The 16,377-nt window shown below is 39.9% G+C and overlaps 1 protein-coding gene across 1 annotated transcript in view; it reads right to left on the reverse strand.

The window, feature by feature from the left end:
* TENM4 (teneurin transmembrane protein 4) overlaps positions 1-16,377 on the reverse strand; it is a 1,183,725-nt gene that overhangs the window by 13,677 nt on the left and 1,153,671 nt on the right. Inside the window, exons 29-33 of the mRNA XM_063431236.1 lie at positions 10,470-11,347; positions 6,456-6,628; positions 5,154-5,389; positions 3,370-3,666; positions 1,442-3,056 (exon numbers count right to left, since the gene is read on the reverse strand). Coding sequence (XP_063287306.1) covers positions 1,442-3,056; positions 3,370-3,666; positions 5,154-5,389; positions 6,456-6,628; positions 10,470-11,347 — 3,199 coding nt within the window. The remainder of the gene's footprint in view (positions 1-1,441; positions 3,057-3,369; positions 3,667-5,153; positions 5,390-6,455; positions 6,629-10,469; positions 11,348-16,377) is intronic.

Raw genomic sequence — 16,377 nt, forward strand, 5'->3', positions numbered from 1 at the left:
AGTGGTCTGGGTGTCAGGTCCCTCTAGGTTTAACCCTGCCTGCAGTAAAAATAGCAGTTTCAGAGAAACTGCTATGTTTACATATGGGTTAATCCAGCCTCTAGTGGCTGTCTCATTGACAGCCGCTAGAGGCGCTTCCCACTGTGATTTTCATTGAGAATGCTTTCCTATGGACTGACTGAATGCGTGCGCGGCTCTTGCCGCGCATGCACATTCAGCCGATGACGTCCGAAGGAGGAGGAGAGTCCCCAGCGCAGAGGGAGCACGGCGCTGGAGAAAGCTAAGAATTTAACCTCTTCCTCCAACTTCAGCCCAGCAGGAGGGAGGCCTTGAGGGTGGGGGGGACCCAAAGACCCTATAGTTCCAGGAAAACCAGTTTGTTTTCCTGGCACTATAGTGGTCCTTTAATGTACAGAGCAACAGTTGTAATCAGTAATCCCCAGGAATATGCACATATTAGTAATTGAACAATAAACGTACATTGTCACAATTTTACATCAACCCTGTGTCCACTCAGGTAGTTAGAATACAAAACCTCCAACATCACCTCTCCATGCTCGCAATCGCCCACTTCTAAGAGGAAGTGGCAACATACCAGTCATGTAACTGCACTTATCCCGCATAACTGTGCTCTTAGCGGCATCTAATTCATGTGACTTGATGAGAGTCACTTCCACAAGTAAATGGAAGAATGCTTGTCTATAACGGAGGCTGATATATAATGTCCTGCTCTAATAAATATATATATATAGTTAATAAAACTACAAGTATATATATATAGTTTAATTCCAGGATCCTATTTAGCCTTGACCTGCTAAGTCCCAGGAGGAGGTAGTTACCAAGTAAGTGGATTAGGCTGCTAAGATAGGACCTGCCAGGAATGGGGTTCATTGACTTTGTGGCATGCTTATGCAATATATGATCATATAATGTAACTAAACCCCCATTATTTTTTGCCAAGGTGAGGTGTTTTTAAATAAAACTATTACAATCTCTAAGATTTGAAATCATTGTTTAGTGAATAAGCGAGTGCGCTGGATTCTGTATTTTGGATGTAGTTTAATTGTTATAGTTACCTTAATTTTTACAGTGCCCCTGAAGCTAAACAGACTCTTCTATCCATCTGTGCCCACCCACAATCTAACGGTAACTTTTCAGAATACCATGAGTGTGCATGAATGTGGCAAAGCCACTACAGACACCATATTTGCAGTTACATTTTATCATCACAGCATGATGTAGACAATTTCATCATGTAAACAAGTCCATGGCACAATCACCATGAGTTAGTTTCTACTCAACAGGGTTACATTTATATTTGCCATTGGCTAGTAGAGAATGAAGATTCTGAGCCCTGATGTAATATGTGCATTATAGGTGCCCTTAAAATGCTCATCCGAAACACATTTTTGAATACCATTCAAAGACCCCAAAATCTTACCTGTCATGTAACATTTTGTGTCATGAGAGCTGCTGACTGGATTGTTATTTTTAAACATGTAGAGGTTGAATGGCATTATGTTTGTAGAGCTCAAACGCTTCCAGATGTCATGATCAGGACTCGTCCAACGACCTGCTAGTACATCGTACTCCCGGCGGCCCATGTGGATGAGTCTAGTGAGAGGATCATACAAGCCACCATGATAGCCAATGAGGATTTGAAATCCTGGGTTTGAATCCAGATAAATTTCACCATATGCGGTGTATAAAATTTGTTTAATCATTAGTCCGGTTCCGCTGAAGACGGCTAACGGGGTTCCAATATTGTCACATGCGATGTAAAATTCATCACCGCTACTCAGCTCCATGGCGAAGAGGTGCCCTTGCAAGTCATAATAAAGAGAAGCTATCTCTGAACTGGAATGGTTATAGAAATGGGTGACTCTCGTAGGGTTTGCAAGGTCAGCATAGTAGAACTGCAAATGGTGACCAAAATTCGTCTTCCTTGAAACCCTCCTTCCAAGTCCATCGTACCGATACTTCACACTCCACCCAGCAACCTTGTTGTAGGCTTTAACCAGAAGACCAGCTGAGTTGTACTCAAAAACATCACTTCCTCTTTGCCGCAAGAAGCCATCTTCATCAACTTTATACTGAACATCGCCTAACCGTGTTATACGGTCTCTCAAATCATACCTTAATGGTGTGAGGCGGGCACTATTCCCAGGGCTCAACAAGTGCAAGTTTCCATTTAGATCATAACTGTATCTCCACAGGGCTTTGTCATTGATAGACACCGTTTGTAACTGCCCATCGGGGTCATACTCATAGGAGTACCTTGTAGTATTTGCATATGGACCAACTTTTAATTCTTTCTTTACTACTCTTCCCATGTTATCATACTGCACAGTCATCCAATACATCAGCGATCTAAAGATTTCATATTGAACCTCTTTCACTCTGCCATAGGTATCAAAGTGCTTTGTGTGGGTCATAACAGGAGTAGTGATGATCTGATTGATATCATAATAGATCACTCCAAATTTTCCAAACTGTTCGGTCTTGCCCGACACATCGTCATACCTGTACAAATCAATAGGCAGTGGGGTCTCGTTAATGACAGCCTGCATGCTGGTGACACGGAAGCTGTTGTCATAGTTATAGTCAAATCGGGCATTTACCATTCCTTCCTCCGTGAAGCGAAATATCTGTCGATCTATTAAAGGTCCTATTTGCCGGTACCGTATAGTGCAAGTAAATCCTTCATTTTGCAAATTAATGGTCTTCAGCATTCCAGCAGCCTCATCGTAGGTAAAAGCTATTTTGGTGGTATCATACAAGATTTCAGAAAGTTTAGCCAGTTTTCCATATTTGTATATTACACGTCTTCCTGTACCAAGATAGAGTGTTTGTAGGAGATGTCCTCCTTCCGAAAAGTCCTGAATTATGGAAGAGTTTCCCTCTGGAGGTCTGTATATATTCCTGTAGTAGCCAATAGATCTCACGGTCTCCATAGTCTGTCTTGCTACATTAGGCATAGTAACTGAAGATAAGCGATCATTCTTATCAAACTCAAAGATGTACTGCCGCTGGCTATGAAGAAGCAATACCATTGACTATAAGAAAACGAAAAGTGTGTTATAATAACTAAAAAAATAACAACATTAACATACTATATATACATCAGCAGCCTACCACTATAACAATGTACTATGACTCAATTTTCAATTTTTGTTGTCAGTTGATTTTGGGGAAATGCAATACACAGTGTATACAGAGTGGGCAAATAGTGGCTCACCATTCTGGAATTTAAAGACTATTCTATAAATCTCAAGAATGAAAATCTGCCCAGCACTGGCTCCAGAATCTGCTGAGTCCCGGCCCAGAAACCAGTACCAAGCAATGTTTCTAAAAAGCTTTTCCATTAACCTTTTCTAGGTAAGTGTAGCTCCACGATTTTCCATCCGCAAATGTTCTGGATATGATTCTTCCAGCTTGGTCATATTCCATTCTCTCAGACATGGTGCCCCTCTGAATCCCTGCCACTTGTCCTCCAGGGGAATATGTAATGTTTACTCCATTTAATCGGCTGCTTGGGGACCAGAGACTGGGTCTACCAGCTTGATCATACAGGATTCTCAAGGTGAATTTCCGATGGTCATCATAAATCTTCTCTGTTCTTGTGATGCGATCAAAATCAAGGGACAGCAGGTTCCTATTGTGCACCTATGGGAAACAATCACACAGAATAATTAAATGATGTCTGCCATTTACCAACACACCCCTGTACTCATAATGAAGTCTTGGACATATAAACATGGAATGTGACGGCAGATAAGAACCATTCGGCACATCTAGTCTGCCCAATTTTCTAAATACTCTCATTAGTCCCTGGCCTTATCTTAGATCTTATATGTCTATCTCACAAATGCTTAAGCTCCCTCACTGTGTTATCCTCTACCACTTCAGCTGGAACGCTATGCCATGCATCCACTACCCTCTCAGTAAAGTAATACTTCCTGATATTATTTTTAAACCTTTGCCCCTCTAATTTAAGACTATGCCCTCTTGTTGTGGTAGTTTTTCTTCTTTTCAATATAGTCCTCTCCTCACGGCGCTGGGGACTCTCCTCCTCCTTCGGACGTCATCGGCTGAATGAGCATGCGTGGCAAGAGCCGCGCGCGCATTCAGTTAGTTCATAGGAAAGCATTCTCAATGCTTTCCTATGGACGCTGGCGTCTTCTAACTGTGAAAATCACAGTGAGAAGCGTGGAAGCACCTCTAACGGCTATCAATGAGACAGCCACTAGAGGCTGGATTAACCCATATGTAAACATAGCATATGTTATGTTTACAGCAGGCAGGGTTAACCCTAGATGGACCTGGCACTCAGACCACTTCATTAAGCTGAAGTGGTCTGGGTGCCTATAGTGGTCCTTTAAGATCCTTTAACCTTTTCTGGTAAGTTTTACCCTGCAATCCATGAAGCAGTTTAGTAGCCATTACTCCATGAAGGAATCGTAATTCTCAATGCTATCCTATTGGAATATTTCTTAACCAAAGTTTAACAATATTTAGATATAAAAATGATGTTCAATGTCAAATCGGATGTATGTACAAAATGAATCCTTTTTTAAATGAATAAAATAAAATTCAGAAATATTCTAAAACAAAACCACACAACATTAAGGGACATGGAAATAATTTAAAAAAATGCCAGCTATGCTTCAGTGATATATAGTATCAGAAAGTGGTCTGGGGGTAGTGATCCTGTAGTTTGATCCTGCAATGTAAAACACTCCAGTTTTGTAAAAACGGCAATGTTCCTGTTGCAGGGTTAAACACACCTCTAGTGGCCATCTACCAGACAGCAACTAGAGGGGTTTCCTCTGAAACGAGTTTCACTCGCCATTGTGACGTTCGATGTCCATGAAGCAATGGATTGATTGGCTGCTAATGGGCATCTCGTCCCCAATGAGCAGCAATAGATTGGACTTTCAGGTATGAAATAAAAAAATTATGTAAAAACCTAATCTCTATATTTCTCTGTGTCTAACCTTCAGCAAGCAGTTGGAGTTTAATTCCCATAATTCTAATAGTCATTGGGTGGTAGAGAGTTTTGGAAAAATGTAGTCCATTAACATCTTGAAAGCAAGCAGTGGACACATGGTCTAGTGTTTTTTTTTAATAGCGTTAAACAATGATAACCTTACCCTAAGCCGGCGACCAAAAACAGTGACCTGTCCTCTCCCTTGTTCTTTGCGTTGTCGCCATTCCACCAAGTTTAGGCCATTGTCGATAGGAAGAGTGACGTTCCTCTTGCCAACGGTGGGATTTACAGTGCCAGCCAGCAAGTGAGGTTCAGTCTGTAGGGCCACCTCCATCCCATTAGCTAAAATAAGCCTCAGAGACCCGTCTGCTCCGATGTAGTAGCTGTTCCGTACTTGGTCTACAACATTGAAGGCAGTGGGGTATTATTAGGGAACAGTTATTTGCCATTTTCAAATAAGCACAAACATTACCAAAAAAAAAAAAAAAAGGGAAGCATGACCAACTGATATTTGTTTTTCGTATTAATTCGCTCTCTCATCTTGCATAGATGTTACCATTCCACTGTATGTAAATACTAGAGATGTGCATGGCAAACAAAATGTTCATCCAAATTGATTTGTCTTCTCAGCGTTATTCCTATTTATTTTTTCTTTGTTAGAAAACGAATTGTATTACCTTGAAAATTACACTGCAAAATTTCAAAAGATAAGTAACAAAATGCACAAGTTTGTTAATAAATATATATATATATATATTTGCTTCCCACGTGCATCAATGAGTCTTGGGCAGCCATGACCCTGATGCCGGTCCAGTGGTTGTTCTTCCTTGCATCCTACCTTTTGGTAGGTATGACCCACTGCATCACTGGTAACACCCTACAACACTTGCTGTTTTGGAGAGGCTCTGATCCAGTCATCTAGCAATCCCCATTCGGCCCTTGTATATACACACACACATATATTTATTTATTTATTTAATAATGACTTAAGATTAAAGGGACACTCTTTGGAGGTTAACTGCAAGTTTCCTCTGCATTATTTTACAAAAGTGCCAATTTCAAGATATCTGACAGCTGGAAGGAATTCCGTTCCCACTCGCTTGGAACTGTAGTTCAAGTTGTTAGTGAATACTACTTAAGAGAAGCATTGGTTTCCCTGCTTCTCTATGAGAAGCAGTGTTGGAGGATTGCCATCAGATCTGGCACAAGTCATCATACTTACAGGATAAAGCATCAGAACTGCAGTGAGAAAACCTGCACTGGAATTAAAGTAATTTTAACAGTGATTTTAATCCTTTCAATTGGGGCAGGGATTAATCTGCACCTAATAAAAAAACTCTAAATAAAGAAAAAATATATATACACACACACAATTATATTTGAAGTAATTTAAAAGATGCCAGCTCTTTCATATACTGACTGCACACCACCCAGGCACTCCTTAGGTTAAAATTGTTCATCTCACCTTGAAGCAGAGTGTAGAAGGCTCCAGAGGCCGATAGGTTAGTGGTTATGGTGACATCTTCCTTATTTGATGTCTCAATCTGGACATGTACTGAGCTGTCAGTGTCACTTCGGAAACTGCTGACCTGGCCCGTCGGGAATGTAACGTTGGTCAGACGCCCGAAGCTATCATACCTGAAAATGAGAAACAAGGCGAGTGAGACCCAGGGTTAAGTAGAAACATGCCGCTTGGATCACATTAAAGTGGGCTAGGGGCATTATGGGAAATCGGCCAGAACTTTTAAACTGACAAGTGATTTACTATGTTTGGTATACCCAGAATTCCCTGCAACCACGTTGTACTGCATGGATTTTCACACAAAGAACAATTAATTAAAAGCATAGTCAATTGAGTTTTGAAAAAGGAATTTTATACTGGGACACAATAAAGAAAAAAACATACAAAAACACAAAGATGCAGATATAATTCATTTGGCAAAACAACTAACAAAGAGCTAAATAGTTTGGTTTGGTTCAGAATGCAAGGGAGAATACGTTTTCTTCTTTGGGCTTCTCGTGCGATGGTTTCCTGGCTGCCATTGTATGCAGCCACCAAAAATATCTGACAACGCAAGGGGCATGTGGATCGGTCGGCTTTATTTAAACCCAGATTAATAAGTCTTCCTCCGACACGAATTTAAACAATGTTTAATGTTAGAGAAACTCAGCAAATTAAATCATTCTCGCTCAAATAACCTGCTTTACCACTCTGGGACACGTCAATTTTGATTGGTCAACAAACACTTCCTACACTCCTGAAATACTTAAAACACTAAGTTGTTACATATTTTTTTTGCAATAAAAGTATTTTCACTGTCACAAGTTTGAAGAAAAATAAAAAAAAAAGGAATAATGTTACAGACTAAAAAAACTATTTTAAAACATTGATGCATTTAGAGTGGGCTAAAAAGAAAGCAGAACTGAATTGAACATGAATTATAAAATAAATCATTAAATAATAAACAAAGGCTATCATGGCTGAGTGCTTTCATTTCGCTTAAATATATGTTCTTCTGAGTTACGCTGCGCCACCAAATTGTAAATGGGGTGGAAAGCCTGCTTAACCTTTCGATTTCCTGGAAGACACTTCCAGCCTGGCCCATTGTGTTTATAATGCAAAGCTCAGTGATGCGTACATTCTAAGCCTGGAATTTTGATGGTAACCTTCAAATGACATTGGATAATTCTTTTGAAACGGGTCAGAATGACATCAACAACGGACTCTAGTAACACCCACAATGTCTCGTATTCCAAGTTTAGGGGGAAAAAAATGTATGACTTTACAGTGCATTGTTCAAGTTGGTTAAGCCAGTAAATTGAAAAATACAGAAAACACTGTCAGAAATTTAGAATGGCGTACATGAGGTGGTGTGTTTAATGTTCAAGCGCTTAGGGATCAAAGTTAAGCGACGTGGGCTGCCCTAAGCGATACCATCTCGGGAATCGGATATGCCCTACTACTTTCCTCAAATGGTTTCTCTCTTCTCGTTCCTTTTCATGTGCAAGGGATATAAAACAGACTGAGGTAGCTGAAGCTGCTCAGAGCACTGAGAAGAGTTAAAGCCGTCTTGGCATTTTCAAGCTCTGCTGGTGGCTTTAGAAGCTATGGCATACAGACCTGCAGCTTGTTTTTGTATTATTTTGTGTTATTGCACCTTCTTCCATAGAAGATTGACCAACAAAAAATGGAGCATGGCTTGCTCCACTTACTATGCATGAACACATGGCTGGGAAATGACAAATAAATATCCTTCTATACTACAGAGCATAGTAGTACTGTGCCAAAACAACATCTTGAAGTGCCGATCCTATTTCTTTAAACAGAGGTGTGTATGTTGCTGTGTTGTGCTTGTGTTAATCATGGGTGCTGCAGTTGCTTTGTAACATTGTATATGTGCGTATGTGGGCTGCCATGTTGTATATGTTCATGTAGTTTGTGGTATTTGTGGTATTGTGCATGATACCTGTGAATGTGGGTTCTGTATGGGGGCTGCATGTGGAATTGTGTTTCTGGATGATATATCAGTTTGTTTGGTGGTGTGTGTATGTGTGGGGCTGCTTATGGTATTGCATGTGAGAGGCTGCTTGTGCAGTTGTGTGAATGTATGTGGATTGTCAGTGGAGTTGTGTTTGTGGGGACGACATGTGTGTTTGTGTGTGGGCTGTTTGTATTATTTGCATGAGGGTGAGGCTTCTTCTGCAGCTGTGTGATGTAGCAACGTGGATGGCTTCCCTGGGGTCCTGTGGGGACTGGACTGGTCAGGTACAGGTCAAGGGCAGAAGCTGCAATAGCTGCTGCGATCTGCTCTACTCCAGTGTGGATTCCCGTTCACAAAACGGGGAGGAAGTGATCTGAAATGCATAAATTGAGGATTGTCCCTCACCACTTGGGTTGCACTAGCTGATATCTGAAATCCCTCTGGGACTCCTGGCAGGCCTGTAACTGTTTGGCTCTGACAGCCTTGAGTGTCATGAAAGGTACACATGCCACAGCTTACTGACCCCCCCCCCCCCCCCCCCTCAGTGGAAGAGTGTCTTGATTCAGGCTGCCGCATTGGTGTCAATTCCTATCCTGTATGCTTACTGCTGATCCCCATAGGACTGCCCCAACACCCTGCGCCCTGTAAGATGATTTAATAAATAACATCAAAATCTCCAATATTTAAAATATATGCCTTAAAAAGGGGTGTTGAACTGCAGCAGCAACATGTGTTCTTGTCTACATTACCCAGAATTCTCTGAACTTCAGAAAACAGGGTGGGAAACGATTTTCGATAAATAAGAAAACCCATGCAGATTTATACCATTTTGGCATTAAGACAACTTAAATCTGTTTATTCTGCCACAGAAGCCAAAGGGTAAAGCTCTTCTAAACCTATGGGTAGACACTCTACTGGGGAGTATGAATACATTACCTTTATTTAGAGGAACACTATAGTCACCTAAATTACTTTAGCTAAATAAAGCAGTTTTAGTGTATAGATCATTCCCCTGCAATTTCACTGCTCAATTCACTGTCATTTAGGAGTTAAATCACTTTGTTTCTGTTTATGCAGCCCTAGCCACACCTCCCCTGGCTATGATTGACAGAGCCTGCATGGAAAAAAAATGGTTTCACTTTCAAACAGATGTAATTTACCTTAAATAATTGTATCTCAATCTCTAAATTGAACTTTAACCACACAGGAGGCTCTTACAGGAGGCTCTTGCAGGGTATAGCAAGCTATTGACATAGCAGGGGATAAGAAAATCTTAATTAAACAGAACTTGCAATAAAGAAAGCCTAAATAGGGCTCTCTTTACAGGACGTGTTTATGGAAGGCTGTGCAAGTCACATGCAGGGAGGTGTGACAAGGGTTCATAAACAAAGGGATTTAACTCCTAAATGGCAGAGGATTGAGCAGTGAGGCTGCAGGGGCATGTTCTATACACCAAAACTGCTTCATTAAGCTAAAGTTGTTCATGTGACTATAGTGTCCCTTTAATTCAAAGAATTTCCTAAAATATGGTGTTGTCAACAACACGAGCTAAAGAACAAGAATCTAAACGTTTTCACCAAACAGCTGTTCACAGGATTGCCTGACATCCAATGCTTTTAGAATGTAAGCAACCACAACATTCCACACTGATAAGTGCCTAGTTGGGAGTCTTGTTCTACCAATAAAATCTAATCGTTTTTTTTTAGGTAGACAGTCACTAGATGCAGTATTAGTCCCGCAATGTAAACATTGTAGTTTCTCTAACATTGCATTATTTTACATTGCAGGACTAAGGAGGACAGGGACACTGCACCCAGACTACTTCAATGAGATAAAGTTGTCTGGGTGCCTATAGTGTCTTTAAATAAATTTACGTTTCTGCATCACAGCATTTAAAAACTCATGCACTTTGTCATTTTACCCACAAGCTGGCTATTACAAAATAAATAATAAACACAAAAAAATAGTAAGCTAAAAAAGATTGAAATGGAACTTACTCAAAGAACGTAGTCCATCCATTTTCATTGCTCTTGGTGGCAAGAAGACCAGAGCTCCCATGGTAGGTCATCATCGCTAATTCATGGCCTTGAGCAGATACACTCTTCAGGGCACTGTTTGTTCCAATGGTCAACCAATAGACCTGCCCATCTGGTACCACCAACCACAACGGCATGCCAGTCGAGTCTCTCCTTACATTTAGCGTGTTACCATTATTATCTGTTATAAGGGTGAGATCTCCTTCCCCAGTATAAGTAAAGTTAAAGAGATAATCTCCAGTGGTAAGGCTCTGGGTGTAAAGGTGTCGTCCGGTTGTGTCAAACAAATACAACTCCTGATCGACCGGAGAAGATACTTCATACATGTTCTGATTGTTAAGGAAGGGCTTATTTGTACGTATAAATCGGATTCTAATGTTTCCAAGATCTGCTACGTACAATTCACCATCAGCACATACAGCTAGAGAAGATGGAGAGTTTAGTTTGGCATCTTTTGCGTAACCATCATCTCCTGAAAAGCACTCACAATTGGCATCATTCTTGCAGTCGCAGCCACTTGGAGCTCCAGCAACCAAGGAGATTTCACCATTGGTAGTTACCTGTCGGATTCTGTTGATCTTTTTTTCGTCAGTTTCTGCAATGTATAAAATGCCGTTATGAGATACAGCCAACGCAGTCGCTGCTTCCAGGGTGGCATGCACGGCCACTTTACTAAGGAGGAAGTGATCAATACCAGGCACCTGGCAGTGCATTGGCCTGCCTGCTACGATTCGCACTTGATGATTTTCCGAGATTTGCAGTACAACATTATTGTCAAGAACATAGAGAGAATTATCCATAGGATTTACTGCCAAGTCTGTCGGCCATTCTAGGCGAACCTTCAAAAAAAACCAAAAAAAATTCCATTCAGAAAATCTTTTATTTTTGCACACAGCATGACACTTGTTCACTTTCAAGCAATATGCAGCAGTAAAATAAATCTCTGTGTCACATAAAACTATTCATACACCCAATATCTGTTATGTTAATATTTTGGAAGACAGGCAGAGCTTTGAAACTATGCATGCAGATATTCAAACATACAGAAAGATTTAACAAAAAGTGTAAAAGGAAGGATCCTGTTAAAACGTTAAAAAAAAAATAAAAAAAATAAAGTTGAATAGATTTCGTTTATGCAGAACGTAATAGCATAAATGCATAACTCCCAACGGTCTCTATTTAGGAGGGACAGTCCCTATTCCCTCTGTTCCTCTTTTCTGTCCTAATGTCCCTCTTTTCTAGGAGCTCCATATTACCAAACATATAAAAAGTGGAGCAGTCAACATTTAGGTGAGATCTTGTTGGTGTGTCTGAGTGTATAACAGAGCTCCACAGCAATAATACTCCCAGTAATGTGTCTGAGTGTATAACAGAGCTCTACAGCTATAATACTCCCAGTAATGTGTCTGAGTGTATAACAGAGCTCCACAGTAATAATACTCCCAGTAATGTGTCTGAGTGTATAACAGAGCTCCACAGCAATAATACTCCCAGTAATGTGTCTGAGTGTATAACAGAGCTCTACAGCTATAATACTCCCAGTAATGTGTCTGAGTGTATAACAGAGCTCCACAGTAATAATACTCCCAGTAATGTGTCTGAGTGTATAACAGAGCTCCACAGCAATAATACTCCCAGTAATGTGTCTGCATGTATAACAGAGCTCTACAGCTATAATACTCCCAGTAATGTGCCTGACTGTATAACAGAGCCCCGCAGCAATAATACTCCCAGTAATGTGTCTGAGTGTATAACAGAGCTCCACAGCAATAATACTCCCAGTAATGTGTCTGAGTGTATAACAGAGCTCCACAGCAATAATACTCCCAGTAATGTGTCTGAGTGTATAACAGAGCTCCACAGCAATAATACTCCCAGTAATGTGTGTGAGTGTATAACAGAGCCCCGCAGCAATAATACTCCCAGTAATGTGTCTGTAAACTACAATAAATGTGTTTAGAAATCAGTCTGTGTAAATAAGACACATTGTTGTTCTTCTTTTAAATTACATTTTAATTGCATAAATTGTTATTAGTATGTCATCAAATTTTATTTTGAACAGCCCTGCTCCTGGACACGACTAAAATTAAAGTGTCCATCTTTGTCCATTTGAGATATGGAAATGCAAGCTTGTTTTGATATTACCACAAGATGCAGTCAATTGTTGACTGCCCTATCTTGCAATTAGGGAGGGATTCTGTAGGTGATTTTCACCGTCTGACAGAGGGCCATCTTGTACACTCTTCTGGAATTAGGGTTAATGCCAAATGTTTTTTTTTTTTTTTTTTTTTTGATCCAATGAAATTTTAATAAATCTATGAGCATCAATTTTTAAAGGATATTTCATTCAAATCTAGGAGGAACAGATTCCGTGCCTAAAAGGCATTCATGCAACAGGGTTTGTGTTTTTCTATTCATAATTAAAGTTACATCTTGTTTCTTATATTAAAAAGAAATGTTACCCGGGAAATACCCAAGTACACAACATGCAAAGGAAAGTATGGATCTCAAATGCCTGTCTGGGTTTACTAAATTCCGACCGGAGATATCTTTAGTAAATAGAAGAATAGCCAATTTGTTCTGAATTCATCCATTTTCACCAAATGTTGTCCACCTGAAGTGAACACCTATCTGTGTTTAGTGAATAGACCGACTGATCTTTCCCCCCACCAACTACATTAGCCATGACATTTAGCTTCTAATGTAACTGCAAATGCTGGTTGAGGTGCCCTTCATTGAGCTGTAGAGTTGACTCTTAACCAGAGTCAAACGGGACTTAACTTGACGTAGATGTTGAGGTTTTACAGAATAATGGCCAAGTCTACTGCTATCCCAGCTGGATATGTAATCTATTTTAATCATTATAAGACAAGAGTTAGTAGGCACCATGAATGTGTTAACTGATATCATGTCAACATATTTACTCCTTGTGGCTTCGTCATTGGTTCAGACAGGGTTAATGAAGGAGATGCACTATGGGATTTTAGCTTTTTAGCCCAGGTTGATACGGCTAGATAGCCTGAGCCTCTGAGGCAGACTGCATGCTGGGATACATCTTGTCTGGTTTAGGAATCTCGTCGGTTTGGCATCCAGCCCACTTTCCCTTTGTACTCGAACATTACAGTGTGTGGTTTTGCATTTAATAATGCATGCCTTCCATACCCTGCAATAATCTTTCGAGCCCTTCTTACAGAGCAGCACTGTGTAAGCATCAAGTGCAGAGCTCACTCCAAACTGACAAGGGACTTTTCAATTTTTTAAACCAAATTTCTTGTCATCACTGGCCGTTAAATATTTCATAACCGTTGGACCTTGAGCAGCTTCAGACACTTGACTGCAGAACCATACTGGTTAAAAGAAATTGACAGTGTCTCCTTTACCCGGTGCTGTTTGAGCTGCTAAGCAATAAATTATATTCCACTTAACACTGAACTATGTCTGTAGGAGCTTAGCTTAACCCATTAAATTCCACAGTATAAAAAAAATGGGTAAATGGTGTGTACTTAGCCGTTATAGAATCAGTATTGAAGTTTAAATATAGGGGGACGGTAGAACCTGTCCACTTAATACTAAGTACTGCTGATCCACGGATAAATCATATACTGTTCTACAGATACCTATATATGGGAAACAATAACCAACTTAAAGAGTTTCAAATCTACCCCTAATGCAGTTACCCAATGGCAGTTCTAGAATTCAGGACGATAGGCAGGCTTGTCTTTTAGGGAGCTCAGGATCTGTGGAAACAGTGCTCCATGGGTTATGAATTAATGATGTTTTTGGTATTACACATGCCCACTAAAAACTGAGGGGAGGAGAACGTGGCCCAACCTGCTGATACGGAGTAGCCCAAAGGTAGAAACTTTTGGCACTCTAGATTTGTGGACTAAATCCCGCCTAAAGCTTTGCCAGCATTATGGGAGAGCACTGTAAGAGCACTATAGGAGATATAGTCCACAACATCTGGAATGCTGAAGGTTGCCAACCCGTGGGCTAATATGTACAAATAAATTGAAAAGGTGCTAACGGATACAGCCAAAATGGGAACGGGGTAAACAAAGGTAAATGAATGAAATAACTTTATAGAAACATCAAATCAAATCAAAAACAATCTTCACAGGCTTACAATATCCAAGGTTCCCAGCAGGTACTACGTTAGAGAAGGAGGATATCACACAGACTTCAAGAGGTTAATAAAGGCTAATTACTAGGCTCAAGGAGTCTTTATTTTATTTTCACTCACTTGCACTCTTTAGCACTATGGATAGCGCTGTTATCGAATACCATACATGCAGGACTGGTACGTTGCAGGAGCATGTGTTTCACTTTGTCGAGGTAATTATACAGTTTAGCGGAGGACTGTGTGTTTGCTATTGTCTTCCCATTTTCACGGCGGTCAGTGCTTTTTAGACTTGGCCTCCTCTTTTCATCCTCGGGTTATGCAAGCACACCTTGTGTGAATTGGTGAGCCAAGCTTTATGTTAGGGGTGTTCATTTTGGGAACTAATTATACTTTCTGAGCACCTTATTTAGAGCTAGTAATTAGCCTTTTTTATTGCATTTATCCTTTCCTCGGCTACCACTGGATGACTATTTAGTACTGGTACTTCTTAACTCATGTATTGATTTAATTCACACTTTGTTTCCCTATCTATTGGGATAAAATAAGGAAAACAAGTTCATATAAAGTTATTTTATTCATTTATATGTGTTTTCCCATATAGCCCAAATTGGGTCGCACCATTTCTTCTTTTGGTACATATTGGATTTCGCTGAAGCTGCGGGTCAAGCCTGCTTTGGGATTAAGGGTTTGGTTACCTTCTTCAAAGTATTTGTTTACCCATGGACTAGCCTCTACGGCACAGAACTGTATCTTCAATGTGAGCGATTAAAAACCGCCACGTCTTCCTTTTGAAAACTTTTGTTAGAAGTCCGAGAAAACACTTTTTTAAAACCAATATTCTGGTAAATCTTTCGGAATCATAAAGGAAGCAAGTTATTACTTATTTCTCATTAGGAAGGATTTCCATCACTAATGTACGTTATCTCAGGAATCGGATATATGGATGTCGCACTTTTCTCCAGCTTGTTATTTTCTCTCTCAATCTTTTTAACCATCGGGCATGGTCATTGTGGTGGTACTGCTTTCCACAATGTGGTAAAAAAAAAAAAAAAAAAAAAAAAAAAAACTTGGTAGGTTTACTGAATAGACTACGAAAACAGTAAAACTTGCACACAGCTAAATAATTAGCTAGCCCCGCAAAAAAATACAGAGGTGGTGACTATTCTAAAGGCAAAGCAGCGACCACAAAGGTGGAAACATTCCTGATGCTTTCTTTGCAAACACAGAAAAAGGTGGATAAACATTAAGATATATCACACATGACGTTAGTCTAATAAAATTGTGATTAGTAAAATATTAGACAGCCATCAAACCAAACAAAAACCTTCACGCAAAACAATTTTGTTTAAAATGTAGACAATTACAGTTAAATTTGTCATTGCTAATATTGCAAAATGAGATTTTCCTTAATATCATTTATAAATAAAATATAAAAATCAACCTAAAATTCTTTATATTTCATTAAAAGGTGAAATCTTGCCTTTTTATCATATGATAGGAGAAAAGCTAGAACTGAATATTTTATGTTCTGCATATTTCTGTCCTGAGAGACACCACCTTTGTATTTGGATACTGTGGCCACGTGATCAGGCACAATAGCTATAGATAATCCAAGTGATTCTTATCTCCTGTCATATGAGCCTGCCTCCCGCACCGACACTGGCTAGCTTTCAGGATTCAGAAAGTCTTGCATTCCCAGTTGTCATATCAGCATACACATGAACAAAATCCATTTCAGGCGCTAGC

Source organism: Pelobates fuscus, chromosome 1, assembly GCF_036172605.1.
Source record: "Pelobates fuscus isolate aPelFus1 chromosome 1, aPelFus1.pri, whole genome shotgun sequence".
Lineage (NCBI taxonomy): Eukaryota > Metazoa > Chordata > Amphibia > Anura > Pelobatidae > Pelobates > Pelobates fuscus.